Raw genomic sequence first — 26,644 nt, forward strand, 5'->3', positions numbered from 1 at the left:
AAGGAAGGAAGGAAGGAAGGAAGGAAGGAAGGAAGGAAGGAAGGAAGGAAGAAAGGCATAGAATGTATAAGGCCCTAAGAGAAAATGTATTTTTCTATAAAGTTGCTTTAGGCTTACTACAACAATAAAAATACAAAGTTGCAATAAAGCCAAGGATATCAGGGATAAATTTTGCTGAGTCAAACTGTTAAAACATCTCTGCTTAAAGAGAAAACAAGACAAAACAAAACAAACAAACAAAAACCACACACACATTTTGAACCAGTTACCATATATTGTCTGTTAGTGGCACATCTCAGATTTCATTGCAGAGATATGACCACAAGGGTACTCTGGTGAGTATCATGCCATTTTGCTTTTGTAAGGCTATTTTCAGACACCAGACTGATTGCAAAATTGTGCTATTTTACCCTCACTCAGAACCTCCAAAGATTCGCATCCCAAGACACCTGAAGCAAACCTATATCCGCAGAGTTGGAGAAGCTGTCAATCTGGTTATACCTTTCCAGGTAAGAGTTCAAGGCTCGCTCTTTTTCTCTTTCCATGGTTGGGTTAGTTTAGGAAGTAGGAAGATAAGCTCTAGCATTTAAGTTCATCATGATTCAGGATTTCCTCAGAGGGAGAGGAGGTAAAGAAAGAAAGAGTGTTAGAGAATGATTAAGCAATCTCCTGCTATCAAAATAGAGAAATCTATAGAAACCATCATAGATTTTCTTTCTGCATGAGACAAATGAGATATAGTCTTGCCTGAAACTCAGGGACTGTGGTGGGCAGGGAAGAAACATCAAGGAGATACCAAATGAAGAAATGCTTGAAGATTCTTTTGATCATATATATTTGTAGAAACCCATGATTTTAAGTGAAGCTGTCAGTGTCACATTCAGGAAAACAGTGTGTGCTTAGTTCCCACGATGACCCCAAACCAAAATAATTTCAATAAGGAGGACAACTAAAATTTGAAATCACGATGACACTAACTGAAATATATGAACAATATTAAATCATTGTTCCAGCAAAAGAATCTGTTCCTCACAAAATTCACTAGTCTTCACTTACAATAGTCGATTTTGGTCTTACACAAATACACACACACACACACACCCTGCACCTCCCAACCCTTACTCTCCAGCTCCCTATTCATATGGCACCTCCAGACAGTGCTGTTCAATAGAATTTTCTTCAATGATACCAATGTTCTATATCAGCGCTGTCCAATATCATAGCCACTAGCCACATGTGGCTATTGAGCACTTGAAATGTGTAACTAGGAACTAGTGTGACTGGAGAAATAAATTTTTAATTTTCTTTAATTTTAATAAATTTTAATTTAAATAGCCACTTGTACCTTGTGGCTATTGTATCAGCCAGGCTGGCCTTAGAATGTAGGTCTCTACACACATTTGACACTCATACACACATACACATGCACACACACACAGACACATGCACGCACACACAGAGAGAAGTCTGTTCAAACCCAGGCTCCCATGAAACCAAACTAAAGGCATGGCCAATTCAGGCCATCCTCATTGCACTCTGGGCACAAACCTAAGGAGAGACATTGTGTACTACGTACCCCCAGCATGAAATCAGAATGAAAGTCAAGGAGGAAGTGAAGCGGAACACAGCCAAGGAGGAAGCGGGTGACTTGGCAAGATTCTTCCTACTTTCCTTCTCCTGCAGCATCAAATAAAACCAGAAGTGGCAACAAGGCAGGCACTGGGGACCTAGCCCCAACCCTGCAGTGGGGCTGCTGAATCAGCCCTCAAGTCTCCACACCGTTCCTGCCACCACAGCTAATCCCAGCTCCCAGATCTGGGGGTCTGTGTGTTCTGCTTCTGTCCCTGAGTCTGAGAGAGAAAAAAATCATGAGAACAAGTTCCCCGTAGATCTGGCATCCCAGAGACTGTTCAGCCCCCAGGAAGGGAGATGAGACCAAAATGTGATGTTAGTATATTTGTGTAATCTCTAGAGTTCCCAAACATTTTCTCATTTGATCCTCAGAATCACCCTGTGAGGCAGAAAGGCCAGATTTCCTTACCTTGCTTGAGAAGGGAAGAAACTGACAGGGAAGTTAAGTGACTTGCCCATTGTCACGCAGAAAGTCAATGGTAGGGCCAAGAACAGAGTCCGTGGCCCTGTGACTTAATTCAGTGGTTTTTTTCACTTTATGTGTTATTAGAGAACCCACATTTTCCCCTAGTGGTTAAGAGCAAGTTGTACATTTAAGGAAATACAAGCTTCAACTGTCTTTCCCTATCTTCAACAATGTTGTTTTCTGCTTCCCATGTGTGAGTCTGAGCACCCCCAACCACTCTTCAGGCTCTGAGAGCAGGGGTTTGGTGTGTAGCTCTACATCTCTTATTATAACCTAGCCATGTTCAGAGCCCACAGGAAAGCTGTGCCTTACCTGACAGAATTCATGCTTGGTTCCTGTCTGCCAGGGTGAGCCTGGATGCTCAGATCTTCTAGGAAATTCCTTTGTAATAGAAATGGAAACTCAGGTTCATGAATGCAATTATGATTTCTTATATTCTGCTCTTAAAGAATAGTTTCAACAGCTAGAGGGAACAGAGAGAGAATTCAGGTGATATTGGCCGGGCACGGTGGCTCACGCCTGTAATCCCAGCACTTTGGGAGGCGGAGGTGGGTGAATCACATGAGGTCAGGAGTTCGAGACCAGCCTGGTCAACTTAGTGAAACCCTGTTTCTACTAACAACTACAAAAATTAGACAAGCACAATGGTGTGCACCTGTAAACCCAGGTACTCGGGAGGCTGAGGCAGGAGAATCCCTTGAACCCAGGAGGTGGAGGTTGCAGTGAGCCAAGATTGTGCCACTGCTCTCCAACTTGGGCAACAAGAGCCAAACTCCATCAAAAAAAAAAAAAATTAGATGATATTAATTACAAAAACTTATGTATTGGGCAGAAACTTTCTCAGGAATTCAATCTTTATAACCACTCTTTGAGATAGGTACTACCATTATTCCCGCTGAGGCATAGAAGGCTTAGTAAGTAACTTGCCCAAGGTCACACAGACATTAAGTGATCAGGAGCCAGATATAGATTCCAGGACCCCAGAGCCCATGCTCTTAACCATTATCCTGTGTTGTGTAGGCTTTTGGAGCCAACAGACCCAGCTGGGAGATCTGGTTCCAGTGCTTACTTAACTGCAAGACCTTGGGCAAATTATTTAACTTATCTATCCAAAAAATGAGAATAATGATACTAAGCTTGATGTGAAGACTGAGGAAAATAATCAATGTGATGTACCTAAGGTAGTGCCTTGCACATAAAATGCAGATGACAACTTTGCTGCTGTAATTGCTCACCACCAGACTAGAAGGGTGGTGTTTTCCAGCCCTGCCTAGAATGGGTTAAGTCATTGTCCTTCTCATAATGCTGAAGAAACATCTTCAGACAATGTGATTTACCCCCTCTACTTTTGCTGTCTTTCTTTTTAGGGAAAACCAAGACCAGAATTAACTTGGAAGAAGGATGGTGTAGAAATTGATAAGAATCAAATAAACATTCGCAACTCTGAGACTGATACAATCATATTTATTAGAAAAGCAGAGAGGAGCCACTCTGGGAAATACGATCTGCAAGTCAAAGTGGACAAATTTGTGGAGACTGCATCAATTGACATCCAGATTGTTGGTAGGTTTAGACGAAGGAGCCAGAACGTTCTGTCAAAGCAGTACAAGGATGAATTGTCCTTGTCCCTAAGGCAAGAGCAGGAGTTTTGTTAGGCTGGCTCTACATAAAACTCTTTTTTTAGATTTGTTTTTTAAAAAGAGATAAATTAGGCTGGGCATAGTAGCTCACACCTGTAATCCCAGCACTTTGGGAGGCTGACGTAGGTGGATCACTTAGGGTCGGGAGTTCAAGACCAGCCTGGCCAACGTTGTGAAGCCCTGTCTCTACTAAAAATACGAAAATTAGCTGGGCATGGTGACGTGCACCTGTAATCCCAGCTACTCAGGAAACTGAGGCAGGAGAATCACTTGAACCCAGGAGGTGGAAGTTGCGGGAGTTGAGATCAAGCCACTGCACTCTATCTAGCCTGGGTGACAGAGCGAGACTCTGTCTCAAAAAAAAAAAAAAAAAAAGACAGTAAGATTTGTTACCATTTCAAAATGAATTCTCACCAACTCAAAGGACTAATCATGAGAGATTTAAGGCATATATGTTCAAGAAAATTAATGAATGTACTTTTTAGTGAAATCCTTCTGCACTATTCTACAACCCGGCTCTCTCTTACTCTTAGTTTCTCATCTCCCTGATGATAAAATTATTTCTTATGTTGAATTCTTACATTCTAGACATTATAGATTCTAGCTATAGTTTAGCATGTTTCTTACTACACCTAAAATTTACTGGTAAAGTTTTCATGGAGAATGAAGAATTTTTTAAAAATATTAATATAAGTAAGATGTGCCTAAGCAAAACTGAACAGTTAAGCACTGAACTCTTTGATCCTGCCGGAGTAGTTAGATACCTACCTGCCCAAAGAATAAATAATGTTAGTTCTTAATTATTTAAATTATTCTGTAATTTTTGCAACTTCAAAAAATAAATTTAAGGCCGGGCATGGTGGCTCACACCTGTAATACCAGCACTTTGGAAGGCGGGCAGATCACTTGAGGCCAGGAGTTTGAGACAAGCATGGACAACATGGTAAAAACTTGTCTGTACTAAAAATGCAAAAATTAGCCAGACACTGTGGCACACACTTGTCCTAGCTACTTGGGAGGCTGAGGCATGAAAATCACTTGAACCTGGGAGGAGGAGGTTGTTGTGAGCCAAGATTGCACCACTGCAACTCAGCCTGGGTTACAGACCAAGACTCTGTCTCCCAAAAAACAAAAAGAAAGAAATTTAAGAGCAGAGCTAGAAAAAAGCCTTGTTTTCAATCATTGTTATCATTGTATTTCAGTAAATTTGCTGAAAGTTGAGGTTCTCTAACCAACAGGGCAACTTCCTGTAACAGCCTCCTTTCTTGGTTTAAAGGGTCATTCCCTTTAAACTAAGCACTCTTTTCCCACTGGCTAATCCTTTTTGAGTTTTGTTAAGTTGAAGGGAGTGTTGAGGCTGCTCTGTGCCCTTTGATCTGGCCTGGCTCCATTCTACTGGAAGGCACAGGGTCTCAGAAGCCCCCATAGCAGGGTCTAGAAGAATGATGCCTCCTAAAACAGAGTAAAGGGTCTTTTAAAATATCCTCCTGAAATGAAATGTAGACTGGGAAAGAAAGTGACCTTGCAGTGACACCATGAATTCATCCTGTAGACCGTCCAGGTCCACCCCAAACTGTGAAGATTGAGGATGTCTGGGGAGAAAATGTCGCTCTCACATGGACTCCACCGAAGGATGATGGAAATGCTGCTATCACAGGGTATACCATCCAGAAGGCCGACAAGAAGAGCATGGTAAGGTCTGGCTTTCTCTGGTTATCAGCAGCAAAAGCCCATTTCATCAGAGGTAAAGGAGGTGGCACAAGGGCCTCACTGGTGAGGAGCCAGCTGGGGCCATGGAGAAGTGATGTGGCAGAGCAGAAAGGAAAAGACCTGTGGAGCCACAGAGCTGGAATTAAACCCCAGCGTTGCTACTTAAGACCACGTGTATAAGGACCACACGTGACCACAATCACTTGACCTCTTTCATCTCTGTTTTCCTCGTCTATATAATGGGGGCACAAATATCCCCTGCTTGATTGTTACAAAGCTTAAATGATATAAAGCAACTGGTTCAATGCTCCATAGAATTCAATAAACTCATTCCTTCCACAAATATTTGCTCGAGACTTTGACTCAGATTCACACCCATGCAACTCTTTCTCCTTGTGAAATAAGTTGGATACTATGCACTTATATCTACAAAAAAAGAAAAAAGACAGACACCAGTTAGAAAAGAAAGATTCTCCAAGGTTACAGCATGTGCAAATGCGGAAAGGTCTGGAGGAGGAAAAGAGCCTAATGCAAGCTCGTCCAACCTGTGGCCCCTGGGCCACATGCAGCCCGGGACAGCTTTGAATGCAGCGCAACATGTATTTGTAAACTTTCTCAAAACATTATGAGATTTTTTTTTTATGATTTTTTTTTTCAGCTTATCAGCTATCATTAGCGTTAGTGTATTTTATGTGTGGCCCAAGACAATTCTTTTTCCAGGGAAGCCAAAAGATTGAAAACCCCTGACTTAATGTGTTTAAAAAGCAACCTAGTTGGAGTATGGCATATTATAAACTTATTTTATAGATGAGGAAACTGAGGCTCACAGAGGATAAATGACTTGCTAAAGATCACCAGATTTTTTCACACCCAAATTCCCAGCTACTTGGGAGGCTCAGGCAGGAGAATTGCTTGAACCTGGAAGGCGGAGGTTGTAGTGAGCCAAGATTGTGCCACTGCACTCTAGCCAGGATGGCAGAGCAAGACTCCATCTCAAAAAGAAAAAACAGAACCAAAGTTAATAATACAAAGTGGGAGCAGTGGCTCGTACCTGTAATCCCAGCACTTTGGAAGGCTGAGGTGGGAGGATTGCTTGAGCCCAGGAGTTTGAGACCAGCCTGGACAACATAGAGAGACCTCCTCTCTATAAAAAATAAATTAGCTGGGTGTGGTAGCATGTGCCTATAGTCCCAGTTACTCAGGAGGCTGAGGTGAAAGGGTCTCTTGAGCCTGGGAGGTCAAGACTGTAGTAAGCCAAGATCGCATCACTGCACTCCAGCCTGGGTGACAGAGTGAGACCCTGGATATTACTAATGTTTCTCTAGTGATTTAGCTTCAGGTCTTTCTCATAAGAAGTTGGCACTAAAATTCTGTAATTATACTTTATTCTACAAAAGATAGCTAGGAAGACAAATAGGTAGGTAGACAGTTGGATAAATAGATGACAGATACCTAAAGGTTATGAAAAAATATAAAGATTGTAGATGACATCTAGGGTATATGAATCTAATGTGTAAATGAAGATTACATAGTCAATTGCAAATAAGTTGTAAAATATTAAACAAAATATACATTGTTTCAACATATTTTAACAACGTCTATTACTCTCCATATAAACATATTTTAACAACATATTATTACTCTCCGTACAAAAATAAGTAGTCTTTTTTCCCTTTTGTTAATAAAGCACTTATTTATCCCAATCTACAGTTAGAAAAATTGTATGCTTTTAGGTGATTTTCCTCCAGTTATTATTTTTTTTTCTTTTAGGAATGGTTCACTGTCATCGAGCATTATCACCGAACCAGTGCCACCATTACTGAACTGGTCATAGGGAATGAATATTACTTCCGGGTCTTTTCTGAAAACATGTGCGGCCTCAGTGAGGATGCCACCATGACTAAAGAGAGTGCTGTGATCGCCAAGGATGGTGAGTTGGGAATGGACTGACATTTGAAAACTTTGGTTGACAGTGACTACACAGAGAAGACTGGAAAAAGAGATGTGGTGAAAGGGAATTTAAAAAATGGTAAATGTACATTGTAAAATTATGATAATGGTGTTCAAGTAAAATTTAAGTGAAATTATATTATTATTGAATGTTTTTACAAATATAGGCTTTAATTCATTCCAGCTTCTAGGCAGTGGATCTATAAATGGCTAATACCCCAGAGACAGGAAAAAGTAGACATTTTCTTCTAGAGTTTCTACTTTTATTCTTGGACACCTTCAATGTAGCTACACGTGGCACCCACTCAATTATAAAAGGAGAAACTAAATTCTATCCTTATCTTTTCACTTCATCATAAACCACTCTTTTTAAAACCTTCCTTGTGAATTTTCACATTAGAACAAATTTCTGTTCAAAATACTCAGAAAGACACCAAAGTCTTCTCAATATCTGGTTCAGTTTCAGATGACCCCTCTGGCTTTCTATCTCATGTATGATTGGCTATGCATTTGTACCCCTCAGAATGTTTGCCACATGGCATTTGCTCATCTTTTTCCGTGTGTTTCTAAGTTCAGGAAAGTTTTAATTGTGAGTAAAGGATGCCACCAATAATATAGTCTCAGGCCAATTTACATAATTTTAACATATTTGTAATGCTTGTTTTTAAGGTAAAATCTACAAAAATCCAGTGTATGAAGACTTTGATTTCTCAGAGGCACCCATGTTTACTCAGCCTTTGGTTAACACCTATGCCATCGCTGGTTACAATGCCACCCTAAACTGCAGTGTGAGAGGAAATCCTAAGGTACTATGTTCTTCTATCACATCAGTTAAAGTCCCTCGCTTGTATTTGTTGTGTTATAATGTAAGTAACAATATAAACAAATCCAGCTGCTCCTTGTGTTTTGGTGGTAGATAATTAGGCACACTATTCAGATGCAATAGTAAAAAATGCTTACGTTTCTTTACTAAGGGATTCCTCTGAAGAAAAAGCAAACCACCTATTTAAAAAAGAACATCTCCTGTATAAGGAGATGGATGTGTAATAACATTGTTTCACTTGGAAAATTAGGTGGTAATGTCAAGAATTCTGTGATAGATTAAACAACAATTACACTATACTGTAAGACAGAATATAAATGTGCTTTGATAAGGGTACAGTGTGCTAAGAAGGGAGATATCATATCCGGTTGAAGAGATGAGAAAGGTTTCAAGGCTTCATGTTGGCATTTGGAAAGAACAACGATTTAATGAATATCACCCATAGGGATGTACATATCCCTGGGTGCACTGAAAGTACCCTAGAATTGGGAAAATTTATGAACATTTTTTTTTCCTGTATATACCTTGATCATAAATAGGGAAGTTGGCCGGGTGCAGTGGCTCACGCCTGTAATCCCAACACTTTGGAGGCTGAGGCAGGCAGATCACTTGATCAGGAGTTCGAGACCAGCCTGGGCAACATGGTCTCTACTAAAAATACAAAAATTAGCTGGGCGTGGTGGCATACAACTGTGATCCCAGCTACTTGGGAGGCTGAGGCAGGAGAATTGCATGAACCTGGGAGATGGAGGTTGCAGTGAGCTGAGATAGCACCACTGCACTCTAGCCTGTGTGACAGAAGACTCCAAAAAAAAAAGGAAAGTCAAAGGAAAAAGCCAGACTGAGGATGAGCGAAAGTTGCTAAATTAATGTGTACTTGGAAATGATGTTGGTACACCCAAATGGGAATGATGAGGAAGCAGATGGAGAGGTTCACCCAGAGCCTAGGAGAAAGGCCAGGGCTCTTGCTCTCGGTTTGGGAGTCCCAGACATAAAGATGCTACATTCTACCCCTTGCCAAAGCTTTAGAAAGGAATATCATTGAGGAAAGAGGATAGCAAGTAAAAAGCCAAGGACCAAGGTGTGAGACTCAGTGATTGCTCCCATTTGAAGGGCGGAAGGAAGAAGAAGACTGTGTGAAGGAGACAGAAAAGTGCCATCTCTAGGTTCTGAGCAAGATAAAATAATAGAAGAGGTGGAAGAGAGAATGAGGAGGGTGTATATTTACAAAAGAAAGGAGAAGACAATATGAGAGTGAGGAGTCACTGATATCAAATGCTGTTCAGAGGTCAAGGAGAATGAAGTCATCTTCCTGGGTGATTGGGTCATTACTGATCTTGCATTATCTGATTGGAGTAGATCCATTTCCATGGGATGATGAATATAGATGTCAGAGGACAGGTTAAGTAATGAGGAGGCAGATGCAGCTCATAAAGAATTAAAAAAGAGTATCAGGAAAAGGAAATGAGGAAAATCAAATGGTCATGACACCTTATGGGGATTCTCTGAAAAAAAAAAATGCCCAGCAAATATGCACTCTCTACAATGAGTTAATATCGTGGACCTATGGATGAAATTGTTTTTTAATTTGAAAATATTTAATTGACAAACAAAGGTCATATACATTCAAGCTGAACAATATGATGATTTGATATGTGTACATATTGTGTAATGATTATCACAATCAAATTAACATTTGTCACCACCGATGCTGTACATTCGATGCCCTGAACTTGTTCATCCTATAACTGAAAGTTTGTACCTGTGTAGATCAAATTGAAATGCAACTGAATCCATTTGAGAAGATTGCCCCAGAGTTGCCTCTGAACAAATCTGGCTTTCTTTGTCAGAACTGTTCATTTGTTTCTTTGCCAAGCACTAAGTAGAGTTTAATGTGAGAAATAGTGCCCAAGTAGAAACCTATCATTCTCAGATGCACTTTCTTTTAAAGTCATGCTTTAAAATTCTGTTGCTGGCTTTGATGGTCTATTAATATGCCAAGTACAGGTATGTTTTGACCTAAGTTTCTTCAATTTGAACTTCAGCCTAAAATAACCTGGATGAAAAACAAAGTTGCTATTGTGGATGACCCAAGATACAGGATGTTCAGCAACCAGGGAGTCTGTACCCTGGAAATTCGCAAGCCCAGCCCCTATGATGGAGGCACTTACTGCTGCAAAGCAGTCAATGACCTTGGGACAGTGGAGATTGAATGCAAACTGGAGGTGAAAGGTATGACATCCAATATCTCATGTATAGACTAAAGTTAAAGAAAATCATTGAATTATTGTTCTTAATGCTTATTGTTCTTAATCCAAATTGTTTGGCAAAATGCTGCAGCGAGGGTGGGAGAGGGTGGTGAGGGCGAGGGAAGCAGGGAGGGAATTCAGGGAGAGAAGGCAGTTTTACATCCTACATTCACTTCACTTTATTTGTGGAAGGTTATTTGATTATTTAAGTCAACTTATTTTTGTCTTATGTGATTTGCGCTAAGGGACTGTTAATTTCAGTGGAATGTTAGTATGTGTACACCGTGGTAAGGATGAAAGGGGCTATCACTTTGGTGACATCATTCATCTATAAATAGAAGCCTAGTGTGAAAATCCATGAAATGGCAATTGAGGAATCTGCACTATTTTTAATTAGTTTACTATTTTGTTAAGTTTATTATTTTCTGATATTTATAGAAATAGTTTTGCTAATTAAGTGTTTGATATTACACATATAGAATACAGTATATACATATTATAACAGGTTGCTTTTCAAATCTCTAACTAGAGAACTTCCATATATAGGTATACATTTCATTTATACTAGTTTTCAAAGTGTGGCAACTAATGTAAACCAAGAAAACACATAAGGATTTATGGTTGAAAAGCATAACCTGCCATCTTAATCAATTTTCATATTAATCAACTACCATTTTATACTGACATTTTCTTTACGAGCAGAACCTACTTTGGGACACCATGAAACCCCCTTCAAAGAGTCACCATTATGAGATAATAGGTGACATGATCCTAGTGTGTTTTCTCTCATTCTTAGCTGTATTATATTGCCATTCTGTAATAACCAAAATCTTTCTTTTTCCAATCTCTCTATAATGAAATTATGATCTAAAACTCAGAAAGTAACTATCTATTTTAGAAAATCATAGTAAATGCTTGGGTATTTATGTTTTTTTAAAAAGAGTCTTTTAGCCGGGCGTAGTGGCTCATGCCTGTAATCCCAGCACTTTGGGAGGCTGACGCGGGCGGATCACGAGGTCAGGATTTCGAGACCAGCCTGACCAACATGGTGAAACCCCGTCTCTACTAAAATACAAAATTAGCCAGGCGTAGTGGCACATGCCTGTAATCCCAACTACTCGGGAGGCTGAGGCAGGAGAATGGCTTGAACCCAGGAGGTGGAGGTTGCAGCGAGCCAAGATCACGCCAGTGCACTCCAACCTGGGTGACAGAGCGAGACTCGTCTCAAAAAAAAAAAAAAAAGGTTCTTTTAGTCCCTAAGTCTAATTATAAATATGATAGAGAAAACTTCTTGACAAAATTACTTTCATATATATAATTTATTATACTATATATAATATTTTTTTTTTTTTTTTTTTTTTTTTGAGACAAGGTCACCCAGGCTGAAGTGCAAGGGTGCAATCTCAGCTCACTGCAACCTCTGCCTTCTGGGTTCAAGCAATTCTCGTGCCTCAGCCTCTTGAGTAGCCGGGATTACAGGCATGCACTACCATACCTGGCTAATTTTTATATCTTCAGTAAAGACGGGATTTCGCCATGTTGGCCAGGCTGATCTCAAACTGCTGACCTCAAGCAGTCCATCCACCTTGGCCTCCCGAAGTTCTGGGATTAGAGGCGTGAGCCACTGCACCCAGCCGCTTTCCTCTTATAACTTTTTAAAGCTGTATTTTTTCTTTTACGATTCATAATTGAGTGAAAGGAAAAAGATTTGATTTTTTTCTCACAAATATAAGGCATATAATGTTCTTAGAAAATTTCAAGCCTTACTATTGAGATAATGCTTGTAAATTTAAACATTTTTAGCTCCTCTATTGGCTTTAAATGATTATTAAGGCTATAATTGCAAATCATCTGGTTTCTCAACTACTAGCCTTATTAGTTCCAAAGTATTGTTGATGCTTTTGTTTCAATATCCCCAAAAAAACAAAACTAAAACAAAAAAGTACCACTTATTTATGCTTTGAAACTAGCTGAATGTTGTTAATGATATAAAATGATGCTTTAACAAATGGAACAATATTTGAGGCCCTCCTTAAAAGTGAATAGTATTCTACATATACATGATGTATTCTTTTTAATGAAAATATAGTAAATGGTACAGTAATTAAATTTGATAAAAAGAATAATGTATTCTAGTACATAGTTCATAATAAAGTATCAACTGTGATATATTGATAAAAGTTTTTGGTCCTAAAAGTAAAGCTGAAATTGTTTGTCATCAGATTGTTATCTGACAATAGGTAACTTGAATCAAGTTAAGTTGTGAAAAAAGGTAAGAATGTCAACTGAGAATAAATAAATACTGGTACAAATATTCTGATTCTGCAGTGATATATCAAGGAGTAGATACCCCTGGACAGCCAGTCTTCCTGGAGGGGCAGCAACAGGTTTAAAAAGTTTATATCCCGCTGGATATTCTACTTTCCGTTCCATTCCTCTTACATGAAAATGCACCTTGCATGTAAAGCTTGACTTTCTCATTCGCTTTTAATTGTACCTCTTAGCAGCTCATGGCATACAGTGTTTATGCCATGAACAAGGAAGGCCAAATTATTCAAGGATATTAAGTAATGTAGAAACTAAGTTTTATCAGAAAACTACGTACCTTACCACATGTCTCCATGAATAAAGCCAGAAAGCTACATTTGAAGATGATCTCGTTTTATATAATAAGACTATCAAAACTTGGGAATCAACATTTCTTTATTATTTTCATTTTTTAACTGTAGAAATACTTTTTTAAAGATAGTTTACAGCATAGTTTCCTTACATTCATGATGCAATTAAGAGAACTGAACGTTTTAAACATTTTTTTTAATGTTCTGAGCATTTTTTATGGAAAGAGGATAAAAAAAATCCAATATTTAAAGGCCAGGCGTGATGGCTCTCGCCTATAATCCCAGCACTTTGGGAGGCCGAGGTAGGTGGATCGCTTGATCCCAGGAATCCAAGATCAGATTGGGCAGCATGGCAAACTCCCATCTCTACAAAAAGTACACAACTTAGCCAGGTGTGGTGGCACAAGCCTGTAGTCCTAGCTACTTGGAGAGCTGAGGCAGGAGGATTGCTTGAATGTGGGAGGTCGAAGAGGCTTCAGTGAGTGGAGATCTCCAGCTTAGGTGACAAAGTGAGAATTTGTCTCAAAAAAATAACAAATAAAAAAAAATTGGGAAACTTACATATTTAAAATATTCCATTACAAATTCACCAGTAGAATATCTGTAACCCATCTATCTGTTGAAGATTTTAGACATTTTCATAGGGACTCAAATTATTTCACATGTTTATGAACTTAAAAGGAAAGAAAATTCTAGGCTCTATTATAAAATGTATCAAGCAATAAATGAGTACTATCATATACATGTGATTCGCCCCCATTTGGAATTGCAAATTAAGAGTTATTTGCAGCTGGGTATGCAACCTGATTAAAACCCTGATGATGTAGATCTATGCCTGAGTTTACAATATTTGTTTTGTGAATTTCCAAAGATAATATCAGCTTTCAAAAGAGAAAAAAAGTAAGGTTCTTTCTTGAAAGCTTTGTAGATTGTATACAGAATAGCTTTGTAACATAAGGTTAAGTTTTGTGTCTATTTAGATCAGTCATATATATTCCATTCAGAATACAATATTATAGAATACACTAGTCTAATATTTGTACTTGATAATTTTGCCTTTTAGAATTTCAACATATATATATGTACACTAACACTTTGTCCATTGTCTATGTTTTCTTTTGTTGAAAACACGATATATATATGTTGTAGGGTTTTGGTTTTTGTATTTGTTTTAAGCTAATGGTTTGGAAGCTCTTACCATAGATATTCACTATACAATCGGATTGGCTTTGCCACCTATTCAGGCAAAGTAGTTGTGCATATTAATAAATGTTTTACATATTAATGATCCTTTTGACGTGACTGGATCCCCACCCTTCATTTCATGTGCTTCTATTTTCCTATATCTTTTACATGACTAAGGATTAATGAAATCACCTCATCATAATCATGACCATAATTTCATCCAACAAGTACTCAACTTTGGTGTTAGCACTTTATTAATGCTTACAACTTCTCTCTCTCTCCCTCTTTCTCTTTTCCTTAGTCGTTGCACAATAAGGATTTTTGAATGTATAATATCATCTAAGGTAAGCTTTCATATGGTTTTGGCATATGAAGCTTATGACTGTCATAAGCCATACCAAGCCTGTGGAGTATGGCATGATTTTCATTATGTAATCCAATGAAAATAGACTTATTTTAAATAGCTAACTTTGTAGTTTTAATTTGTATTTCACTATCTTGAAATTAACAGCTAGTACTTATCCATCACAGCAGTCTCCTGTTGACATGAAGCAAGTTGTTGAATGCAGTAGAGCATGAATCAAAGCATTTAATGTAGACAAAAATGGGTGATACCCAAGCATTCTGAATTATTTGCATCAAGGAATGGACATGTACATAAGTGGCATCATTTCTACCAATATGTGACTTGAGTTGTTTTTCTTAAAAAAGGAGAATGACTTTCTCAAATTTGCATTAAAGAAGTTTTTAAGAATGTTCAAATGGCATGCTGCTTTGTCTGGACGTGAATTTATTAGCAAGTAGTGAAGCACTTCACTAAAGGACCATGAATTTTTGTGGTTTCATGGATTCTCTCTTGAAGGGTACTTTTATTTTTTTGATATAAATCAGAAACTCAGAAGGTAGGTATGAAATATTGGTAGGTGTTTCTCACACCTTCAGAAAGTATTGGACTGGTCTTATCACTGTAACTTTAACAAAATATTTCCAGTTTTTGTGCTTTTGATGTGCATAAATGACCAAAGTTAAAGGGGGTAGTTTATATCTTTTCCAATGTGTTTGAATCGAAACTCTCTGTGCCTAATTAAAAACAACATTAACAAACTGGAAGCAGATCTTCCCGCTGATCCATAAGGTGGTATGCATGTATTCTGCTGTTCAGTCACAACATTTCAATCATCTATGAGGAATCACAAAACCTCTCAAAGAGCAATAAATACTTTCCAACCACTTGGGAATTTAAATGAAGATTGAACAATAGTAGGGGAAAAAGTGCTATGGTTCTGCTGGGAACTTGCTTTTCCTTCTAGATGCCAAGTGCTTTAAATTCTAAATATACTAAAACCAGGAGAAGATTTCCAAGTAGACTGAATGAATCTTTGTAACTAATGGGAACATAATTAGTCACATTTCCAGGCAGCTAGTCAAGAAGTATTGTTTCAGCGATTTTTCACGGAGATGGTTTTGATTTATCTCTTTTCCTTTTGGTCCTCTCTAGGTGGGCTCTCCTTCTGCAGGCTCCTCTTGCAAGGCGTACCTCCAAACATAATTGATTCATATCTGCGAGACGTACACTCAAGCAATCCTGAGGAATACTGAGGGCCTGGCCACTGCCTCTCTGCACTCTGCTGCTTTGAAATCTGGTTGAAATGAGAAAAAGCATTTTCTGTTTTCCACCAGGCCCCAAGTGTGATCTTTTCTTTCCTCCTAATGTTGAAGAGAAAAAAAAAAAATTGCCCAGATTGCTTAATTAAAAATTGCAAACAAAATCTCATTTGAAGTCAGCACTTTGGTCATTACTATCTCTGCTCACTGTATTATACTTTACAAAAATGCAAGCCATAGAATCAGCAAAAGCAGTTATTTTAAATAGTAGGCTATAAATGCTTTTTTTTCCTCTCAGAGTAAAGAACATAACACAATACACCACAATTGGACCTTGAAAACCCATCTTTCTCTTGATCTAATAGATTTTTCTAACTAAAGCAGAGTTGTTTATTTCATACAGCCCTGCTTAACACCAGGATCTGTGCCCTGTTTTCTTATTTGAATGCAATAAAACATTTTTAAAAGTCTAACTTTCAAACAAATTTCCTCAGAAGGGAAAATGAATTCAGTGAATGGTACAACAAATCTGAAGTGTTTGTGATGAAATGATACAATATTCATTTATGTATTTGGGGTTGTGTGCCTAGATACAGAACTGAGGCTAAAGGCTGGGAGCCAGCATGCCCCTGAACCCAGGTCTGCCCTCCCTGTGGCTCTAGCAAGGCATCTTGGCCAACTCTGCCAGAGCTTCTGCCAAAACAGCTTGTCATAGTGACAGAGGGCTGTTACAGACAACAGACCTACTGTAGAGTTAGGGTTTGCTGAAGGTATCCATTCAGTTTGATGGAAATCTTTATAAAAAAAAATCTAGCAGCTGAGAAACATTTATACTAACCCATAATCTTTTCCGCAATTTCCCTTACTCTGCCTGATACAAAGTTTCAGTTAAGGGAGTAGAATTGAACTGTAAGGTACCACACCATTACTGTTTATTCCCTTGCCTCCCTTCTGTTTTTCTTTTCGGTCTTTTTTTGCAGGGGCTAAATATGTTGTCACTTGTTGGTGGGCCCATGGCTTCTTTGGATGACATTTTAAACATATCTGCTCTGCTTTCTTTCCAGATTTTAGCTGAGAAGTTCTATGGTCGTCATGGATCTGGGTTGATGTTAGGCTCGTAAAGGGAAGGGTGAATGATTCAGTTCGTTGCAATACATTTGAGAACAAGAGAAAGTCTAGTTTATGTCCAAACTATGGTGGCTCTATATATCTCTTTTGGAGTTGGTTGGTGATGTTGCCTTACTTGTTGTTAATGACATTGGCTATCACCCCTGCTCCTATGCTCCCAACAACTCCAGAATAATATTGTGTGCAATCCCTGTGTAAATATCAATTTTAATCAAGAAAGCCACGTGCACAGTATTGGCTAAGGTATTTTACATAAAGGAAGTCTGGCTCATCTATAAAGACACGAAGGCCTTATATCTATGTACAAACCAAAGAAATGACAATGTGGCAAACCCAATCAGCATGGTCTCTGCAGCCCAGCTGCTGGGTCTTAGCCATAGTGCAGCAGCTGAGCTGGCTACTTAACTCAAATATGCACTGAGCAGTTTTGCCAAGACATTGGCCAAGTTGGTTAGGCTGCTTATACGTGTATGGTTTTACATAGCCTAAAAGAGACTGTAAAACCCCCCTGCTGAATTTTGGTTCCTCACTTATGACTTAGGCTCTTTAATTATATTTTGTATTAGAAAATGTTACTTTTCTACATATAATCTTTCCTTATATTAAGGGTACACATACACTGCAAATTTCTAATAAGGAAGAAAAGTCTATTGTGAAACTGCAAAGAGCAAAAGTATCAGAAGCTGTTATTACTATTAGTTTTCTATAATTTTGTTTGAATTTCACTGTATTAAAAAATTACATATCACAGGAATTTACCAAAAATTCTTTTGGGAAACTAAACATTCATGAAAAATTTTAGGCTGGGCACAGTGGCTCAGATGCCTATAACCCCAGTAGTTTTAGAGGCTGAGGTGGGCAGATCACTTGAGGCTGGGAGTTCGAGCCAGCCTATGCAGCATGGTGAAGCCTTGTCTCTACTAAAAATACAAAAATTAGTTGGACGTGGTGGCACACACCTGTAGTCCCAGCTACTTGGGAAGCTGAGGCACAAGAATAGCCTGAACCTGGGAGGTGGAGGTTGCAGTGAGCCGAGATTGCACCACTGTACTCCAGCCTGGGCAACAAAGTGAGACCCTGTCTCAAAAAAAATTTTTTTTTAAGGCTCATGTTTCTTTATTTACCTTAAAAGAAGGCTTAATGAATGTTCTCATCTAAATTAATATCAAAGTAGAAAACAATTAATTCTAAGAGACATTGGAACAAGGTAATATGCCCTTAACCATTCATTTTTAGAATAAATTCTGAAACACTGTTCAGCTCAACAAATGAGTTATTGAATGTCTGATATCTGCATGGCACTGTAATGGATTCAGCTTGCAACTTGATAAATAAGGTACTTCAGGCTGGGCGTGGTGGCTCATGTCTGTAATTCCAGCACTTTGGGAGGCCAAGGCAGGCAGATCACTTGAGCAGGAGTTCAAGGCTAGCCTGGGCAAGACAGCAAAACCCCATCTCTACAAAAAATCATCCAGGTGTGATAGCATGCACTTGTAGTCTCAGCTACTCAGAAGGCTGATACATGAGAATTGCTTGAACCCAGGAGGTAGAGATTGCAGTGAACTGAGATCTCACCTCTGTACTGCCAGCCTGGGCAACAGAGCCAGATCCTATCTCAAAAAAAAAAAAAAAAAAGAAGAGGTACTTCGTGCCTTCAAGGAATTTATAATGTATGAGACTAGTACACAGAGGGGAACATATAAACAGGCAGGATGCAGGTATAAGAGAGGACGACAACAATACAGAAACTGGATAATGTGGTTTATGTGTTCGTTATTGTCAATGTGTGTATCATACTAGGATGGAGCACAGGACTTACCATATTACTTAACTTTTCTAAATCAGATTAAATGTAACTCTGAGCTCTCCACTAGCTAGGGAGATTGAGATATTCTCTGTCGTGTTTAGGGATTCAGATTCCAGAGTCAACAGGAATCTTTCTTGGTGCCCAGAAAATGGAGAGAAGGAAAGGCCTCTGGTCTTCAATCTACACTGGTGCCTGCAGAGACGTCTGTCATTGTATTACACTTTATAAAAAAGTCACCCATAGAATAAGCAAAAGCAGTTCTTTTAGTTTAATGGTCAAACCTGGTATGGTTCACTCAAGGACAGGTGACTCTGAAACATCCCTGACAAGTGTGGACCTGGGGTCTTTCAGTCTTGAAGGCTATGACTTGGCTATTATGTTAGGGTTCTTCAGAGGAACAACCAATGGGAGAGGAAGCAAAGAAGAGGGACGGAAGGAAGGAAAGGGGAGGGACGGAATGGAAAGAAAAAGGGAAAAGAGGAAAGAAAAAGAATGAAAAATCTAGAAAGAGATTAATTATAAGGTATTCGTCATGGAATTATGGAGGCTGAGAAAGCCCATGATTTGCTGCCCACAGAACCTAGGAAGGCTGGAGGTGTAGTTGAAGGCCTGAGAGCCAGAGAGCTCAAAGTGGTGCCTCCACCCAAGCCTCCTAAGACTGTGTGCTTCAGTCCCTCCTTACTCAGCTGACCACCTGGGAGTTTCTTAGAAATGAAAACTCTCCACCGGGCATGGCGGCTCACCCCTGTAATCCCAGCACTTTGGGAGGCCGAGGGAGGCGGATCACCTGAGGTAAGGAGGTCAAGACCAGCCTGGCCAAAATGGTGAAACCCCATCTCTACTAAAAACACAAAAATTGGCCGGGCGCGGTGGCTCAAGCCTGTAATCCCAGCACTTTGGGAGGTGGATCACGAAGTCAGGAGATCGAGACCATCCTGGCTAACACGGTGAAACCCCGTCTCTACTAAAAAAATACAAAAAACTAGCCGGGCGAGGTGGCGGGCGCCTGTAGTCCCAGCTACTCGGGAGGCTGAGGCAGGAGAATGGCGTAAACCCGGGAGGCGGAGCTTGCAGTGAGCTGAGATGCGGCCACTGCACTCCAGCCTGGGTGATGCAGCAAGACTCCGTCTAAAAAAAAAAAAAAAAAAAACAAAAAAACAAAAAAATTAGCCAGGCGTTGTGGTGCATGCCTGTAATCCCAGCTACTCAGGAGGCTGGGGCAGGAGAATCACTTGAACCTGGAGGCGGAGTTTGCAGTGAGCCAAGATCACGCCACTGCACTCCAGCTTGGGCGGCAAGAGTGAGACCCCATCTAAAAAAAAAAAAAGAAAAGAAAAGAAAAGAAATGAAAACTTTCTAGCCCTGCCCCAGATCCTTAAGTTCAGAATCAGCATTTTAACAGGATCCCCAGTGATTCGTGTGCTCATTCATGTTGGAGAGGCCATGCTCCAGACTCTGTCTTGTTCCTTGCATGGCTATTATTTGGAGGCATTCGCTCTTAGATGTCCCAGAGGAAAAACATCCTGAGAAATGTATCCCCTCCCAGGTGTTGCTGATAATGACCTTGTCTAATGTCTAAATATAACTTAACCTGTTACTCCTAAAAGCCCTAACTCAAAGGCTAACTCACTGTGGGATGTCAGGCAAAGTGGGTTCCTGAAAAAGGAATTTTTGAAGAAGGGTGTTCCCTCTAGTGCTTCTCAAATCATACCATACAAAGTATTTTAGAGCAGTAGAAGATAAACTCAGGAAAAGATTATAAATAAAATATAATTGAAGGATATAAACAAGACCCAATGCTAAGAACTGTGTCTCTGAAGGAAATCAGTTTTCTTAACCCTAAAATGCTTTTGCAATTTCAGATAAATAACACAATCATAACATCTTGGGGACTGTATTGTGAAATTTTGTTTTCTGATCTTGTCCAGGAAATGAAGCATTTTTAGAGAGGAGAGCAAAGGTTTTAATCAATCTATTATTGAATACTATCTACCCATGTATTTTGTAAAGTACCAGAGTTCCATAAAATTTAGACTTCAGAGTCTCAAAGTACAAAACTATAAAAATATAAAATCCAAGCAAGTAAAGCAAGTATCATACCATAAAACTATGCTTATCACAAATACTCAAGCCTGTGGATCCCAGAATTCTAAACACTCACACAGATAGCTTGATGCCCTGATGATAAAATTCTACTGCAATGCAAGCCTAGCCAGGTGATTTTTTTTTTTTTTTTTTTTGAGACAGGGTCTAACTCTGTTGCCCCCGCTGGAGTATAGTGGCATGATCTGGGCTCACTGTATCCTCCGCCTCCCGGGTTCAAGCAATTCTCCTGCCTCAGCCTCCTGAGTAGCTGGGATTGCAGGCACATGCCACCACACATGGCTAATTTTTGTACTTTTAGTAGAGACTGGGCTTCACCGTTTTGGCCAGGCTAGTCTCAAACTCCTGGCCTCAAGTGATTTGCCTGCCTCAGCCTCCCAAAGTGCTGGGATTACAGGCATGAGCCACCACGCCCAGCCTCTAGCCACGTGATTTCTTATTGCAACCCACTCTTTCTTCCAAACCAGTGAAAGTCCATGGGCTTCTAACTGGTTGTTTCACACACAACAGTGCCTAATCTGCCTATATGACACGATTTAATATTTTGTGGAAAGTTGGCCTAGAGATTGAGGATGTTAAGGAATATTTGAAATACGAGTGAAAGTTACACAAAAGAACTAGTAGTAAAACCAAGATCCTAAATCAAGATGTTCTTTCTCCTTTGGAAAAGGAATTCAATTTAGTTAAATCATCAAATAAACATTTATGCATCCCTATTGTGCTATGGAAATGTAAGATGTTACCATAGGAGGAGTCTGTGTGAAGGGTATACAAGGGATTCTTTGTATTATTTTTGCAACTTCCTGTGTGTCTGTAATCATTTTAAAATATATATATTTTTAATTATGGATGTTTACTGGATGCCAGGCATTGAGGAGCACACTTAGTGCAGGGTTGATCTGACACTCTATGACCTGGGCAGGGAGGCTGATCAATATACAAATAACTGAACAAAGATAGCCTGCATTACAAGCTACAAAGTGCTCTGGTTGTGTGGGAGTAAGAGGGATCAAATCGGAAGAATCTGGGAGTTCATTTTTGAGAAGGTGGAATTTAAGCTGAGTCTTGAGTGACGGGCAATGTGACAGGAATAATAAGGGATTCCCAACAGGGAACAAGTGAGAGTGGGTTTGGGGACAGCTGCCCAACAGGGAACAAGTGAGAGTGGGTTTGGGGACAGCCAATGGGCCCACGCAGCTGGAGCATGAGACTTAGGGAGAAGAATGGGGAAGAGATATTAGGGAGGTAAGACTAGGAGGGTAGACTGGGCCCTCAAATGCCATGTGAGGGAGGTTGGACTTTATCAAAGGCTTCTGAACATTGGGAATTTATTATTAGTTTTAGTAAATTTAGTATAATAACTTTTTTCATAATATTTAGAATAGACTGGAATGGCACAAAACCAACATGATATATAGAAACTGCACTGTTCCGGCCGGGCGCGGTGGCTCAAGCCTGTAATCCCAGCACTCTGGGAGGCCGAGACGGGCGGATCACGAGGTCAGGAGATCGAGATCATCCTGGCTAACACGGTGAAACTCCGTCTCTACTAAAAAAAAATACAAAAAAAACTAGCCGAGCGATGTGGCGGGCGCCTGTAGTCCCAGTTACTCGGGAGGCTGAGGCAGGAGAATGGCGTAAACCCGGGAGGCGGAGCTTGCAGTGAGCCGAGATCGCGCCACTGTACTCCAGCCTGGGCGACAGGGCGAGCCTCCGTCTCAAAAAAAAAAAAAAAAAAGAAACTGCACTGTTCCATATTGACAAAAGTACCCACTAAAGTCCTATATTTAATACATGTAAGTTATTAGGTGGCATTTTGCAGTCATTGGGAACATAAGCTCTGAAATCAGCCTACATGGGCTTGAATCCACCATACTAGCTGTGCAGCCATGGGTAAGTTTTTGAACCTCACTGTGCTTCAATTTCCTCATCCGTAAAATGGGGATAACAATGGTCTATTTCACAGAGTTTTTTTGAGGAGTAACTGAAATAACTCCTGATGTTTAGAACAGCGCTTGGCATAGGACAGAAACTCATAAATGTGAGCTACCATGTTAATTCAAGAAAAAAGGGAAACATTGTATGTATCAATTACTATATGTAATAAACCATGAAAATGGAGGGGAGTCATGATGCAAGAAATAAAACAGTAGAAAATCTCTAATATACTTTTTTGACTTTAGAGTATGTTAGAGTGGGGTAAGGTAGAAGAAATAAATATGCCTTAGTATGTCTTGAATTAATTTGAAATTTCCAAAATTCAACAAAGCAGCACAGGGAAAATCAATTTAGAGCATGATGAGTAGTTTAAAATGGTTTTATATTTATTGCTTTCACTATTTTTAAATTATGACATTTCATATTTGCAAAATATACAACCATGTCATCTATATCTGTGTAGATATATAGTTATATAGATGGCATAAATAATAGTAAAATGAATATGTTACTACTACTCAGTTAAAAACCTGTGATTGAGGCAGCTTGATGGCCCCCTGCAATACCCACTCTCTCACTTTTCAATAATAATAGAAATGTTTTGGCCGGTTGTGGTGGCTCACACCTGTAGTCCCAGCACTTTAGGAGGCCAAGGCAGGAGGATCATTTGGGGTCAGGCATTCGAGACCAGCCTGACCAACACGGTGAAACCCCATCTCTACTGAAAATACAAAAAACTAGCCCAGTGAGGTGGCGGGCACCTGTAGTCCCAGCTACTCGGGAGGCTGAGGCAGGAGAATGGCGTAAACCCAGGAGGCGGAGCTTGCAGTGAGCTGAGATCCGGCCACTGCACCCCAGCCTGGGTGACAGAGCGAGACTCTGTCTCAAAAAAAAAAAAAAAAAAAAATTAGCTGGGTATGGTGGTGCATGCCTGTAGTCTCAGCTACTTAGGAGGCTGAAGCAGGTGAATCTCTTGAACCTGGGAAGAGGTTTCAGTGAGCTCAGATTGTGCCACTGCACTCCAGCCTGGGCGACAGAGCAAGACTCTGTCTCTAAATACATAAATACATAAATACATAAATAAATAAATAGAAGGAATTTTAACTGGGCAGGTGGCTGGCTAAAGACTGCATTTGCAGGCTCTTTTACAGTTTGGCATAGCAACCATGTGGCCAGGTTCTGGCCAGTGGGATAAGAGCAGAAGTGATGTGTGCAACTTTTGATCATGGCCTTCAGAAGAAAGGAGCATAGCAGCCCCTTCTCTTTTTCCCCTTCCAATTGGTTGGGAGTCTTGGTCAGTCATTTTTGATCACAAGGACAAGGGCAACATCCTAAGGGTCCTAAGGCAGACTAACGAAATGGAAGAAGACTGTGTCTCTGACACCATCGAGCTGCGATGTAGCCCTACCATGCCTACCCAGACATCAATGTTGGAAAACTAAACTTCTATTCCATTTAGGCTGCTGTAGTTTGCTTAGCTGTAGTCTAAAAAATTACCAATACCTTTGAAACTTGCCTACGATTGCATTTCCCTTCTTTCTATCAGGAGTAACCACTATCAGGATTGTACTTATAATTCTTTCCCTTTTCTTCATAACTTTGCCACATGGGAGCTGCAAAGTACAGTTGCATGTTTTTGAAGTTTATATAAGTAAAATAATTCTGTGTGCATTTTGCCTATGACCTGCTGTTATGGACGGAATGGTATCCTGCCCCCGCTCCACCCCAATTCATATGTTGAAGCCCTAATCCTCCACAATGTGATGGCATTTGGAGATGGAGCCTTTAGGATAGTGGATATCATGAGGGTGGGGCCTTTATGATGGGATTAGTGCCTTTATAAGGACTTTATAAGGAGACACCAGAGAGCTTCCTCTCTTTCTCTGTCTGCCATGTGAGGACATAGAAAGTGGCCATCTGCAAGCCAGGAAGAGAGTCCTCACTAACAAACACACTTTGACTTTGGACTTCCCAACCTCCAGAACTGTGAGAAATAAATTACTGTTGTCTAAGCTATTCAGTCTATGGCATTTTGTTATGACAATCCAAGCTGACTAATACATCTGCTTTTTTTTTTTCACTGAACATGTGCTTGTGCAATTCATTCATGTTCATAAGTGCACCCTGGAACATTACCATGTTCCAGGGCTTCTCCTATAGAAACTGAACATAGCCAAGTTGAATATTTTTTATTTTGATTGATTTTTAGGAGTTCTTTACATAATCTGGGTATATTCATTGTGGGTTTTGAGGAAAATACCTTTTCCCAGTTTATGGCTTGTCTTTTCATTCTCTTGATGATGTCTTTTGATGTACATTAAAAATTATCTTTAATATAGTGAAATCTGCTAATCTGGAAAAGGACTTTTTCCTTGGACTGTTCATGGCATTGGTAAATTAAAAAGTAGGTACTGTCAAGTTCACTGCACATAAACTGGCATTGTTAAAAGTGGATCTCCATCATTCCATTTCCTTTCCTGCATTTGTCAGCATCGTTTTACACATTAAAGATGAGGAGGTACATATTCCTAAAACATATACGCTTGGTCTGTAGACACACTCATTGCTCTAAGGTAGTGGTTGCCATTTTTTTCCTTAAAGGGCCTAGTAAGACATATTCCAGGCTTTGCCAGCCATATGGTCTCTGTCACAACTGAATTCGGCTGCCCTTGTAGCATGAAGGCAGCCAAACAATATGTAAGGAATAAACATGGCTTTACTTGTGGCACTGAACTTTGAATTTCATATAACTTCACATCACAAAATAGTATTCTTTGATTTTTTCCAATCATTTAAAACTGTCACAACCATTCTTGGCTGGAGGGCTGTAGGAAAACAGGTGGTGGGCTGGGTCTGGCCCACAGGCAGCAGTTTGTGGACCCCTGTGCCAAGTGTTTGACTAAGCCGGTGAGGCAAACTGCACTCACTGATAGAGGTTGCGCCACACAAGTGCCTTGGAAGCAATTTCTGGTTTGTCCTAGACCTTAGAGAGTGCGTGCAGATCAGAACCATGAAGTGAAGAGCAAAGCAAGAGACAGGCCTGTCTCAGGTTGTGCAACAGAACATGTTTATGACAGATGTCCCCTGTCCAAGTGAGCGCACTGTGAGATAAGGGACCGGTGACCTACCAATGCGTATGGCAAGCCAGCCTGTTCCCCCGTGCAGGGGGAGGACGCTCCTGGGTTCCTGACCTCTATTCCAGGGAAGAGTATGTGTAAAAATATCCACCCTTGTTGGTATCAAATGCGCTGAAGAATATAGGTATTGGGATTTCAGCCACTGGGTCTCCTTGTTAGTGTTTCTCAGCCTTTTCAGTTTCAAAACCTTGGTCTCTGAACCCGCAGTGAGGGGTCTCTAGGGCAAATACATGGCAGGGCCGCCTTCCTCCGTGCAGAAAGGGAGAATCGTGCTTATGTGTTTTACGAAGCGGGACAGATGGGGTCGTCACCCCGGTGACCCGAGACCTGCAGAACTGTGTTCTCACACGAAAACCCCCAGGCTCTGCGGGCAGCGCGGTCCTGCAGCGGTTGACACTGGGCGACGGGAGTCGTGTTCCCACCCCTAGGAGAGAAACCGGCTAGGTCGCGGTGCAGCCCGCGAGGAGACGACCTCAGGGCGTAATCCGACGCCGTGGGTTAAGAAATCAGACCTCAGGCGCAGTGCAGCCGGCCCCTGGGGAGTCAGGGACCTGGATCGCCAATAACAGGCTGCCGTTGGCGGGCGCCGAGGGTGACCCGCGAGCGCCGCGACCGCCTCCCCGCCCCTAGCCGGACCCCTCCGCCCCGCCCCC

The 26,644-nt window shown here is 40.4% G+C and overlaps 1 protein-coding gene across 5 annotated transcripts in view; it reads left to right on the top strand.

Annotated features, from left to right (window-relative positions):
- MYBPC1 (myosin binding protein C1) overlaps positions 1–16,057 on the top strand; it is a 106,159-nt gene extending 90,102 nt beyond the window's left edge. For 2 of the 5 annotated variants that reach the window (XM_017887276.1, XM_017887273.1), the window contains 9 exons: positions 421–509; positions 3,466–3,661; positions 5,291–5,430; positions 7,219–7,378; positions 8,068–8,204; positions 10,267–10,453; positions 12,799–12,857; positions 14,575–14,617; positions 15,772–16,057. In XM_017887276.1, coding sequence (XP_017742765.1) covers positions 421–509; positions 3,466–3,661; positions 5,291–5,430; positions 7,219–7,378; positions 8,068–8,204; positions 10,267–10,453; positions 12,799–12,857; positions 14,575–14,598 — 992 coding nt within the window. In that variant the 3' untranslated portion in view covers positions 14,599–14,617; positions 15,772–16,057. The remainder of the gene's footprint in view (positions 1–420; positions 510–3,465; positions 3,662–5,290; positions 5,431–7,218; positions 7,379–8,067; positions 8,205–10,266; positions 10,454–12,798; positions 12,858–14,574; positions 14,618–15,771) is intronic. The other 3 variants (XM_017887274.1, XM_017887272.1, XM_017887275.1) reach the window with 2 other exon arrangements.
- The last annotated feature ends 10,587 nt before the right edge of the window (positions 16,058–26,644 follow it).

The sequence above is a fragment of the Rhinopithecus bieti genome, unplaced genomic scaffold, assembly GCF_001698545.2.
Source record: "Rhinopithecus bieti isolate Rb0 unplaced genomic scaffold, ASM169854v2 scaffold_15133, whole genome shotgun sequence".
NCBI lineage: Eukaryota > Metazoa > Chordata > Mammalia > Primates > Cercopithecidae > Rhinopithecus > Rhinopithecus bieti.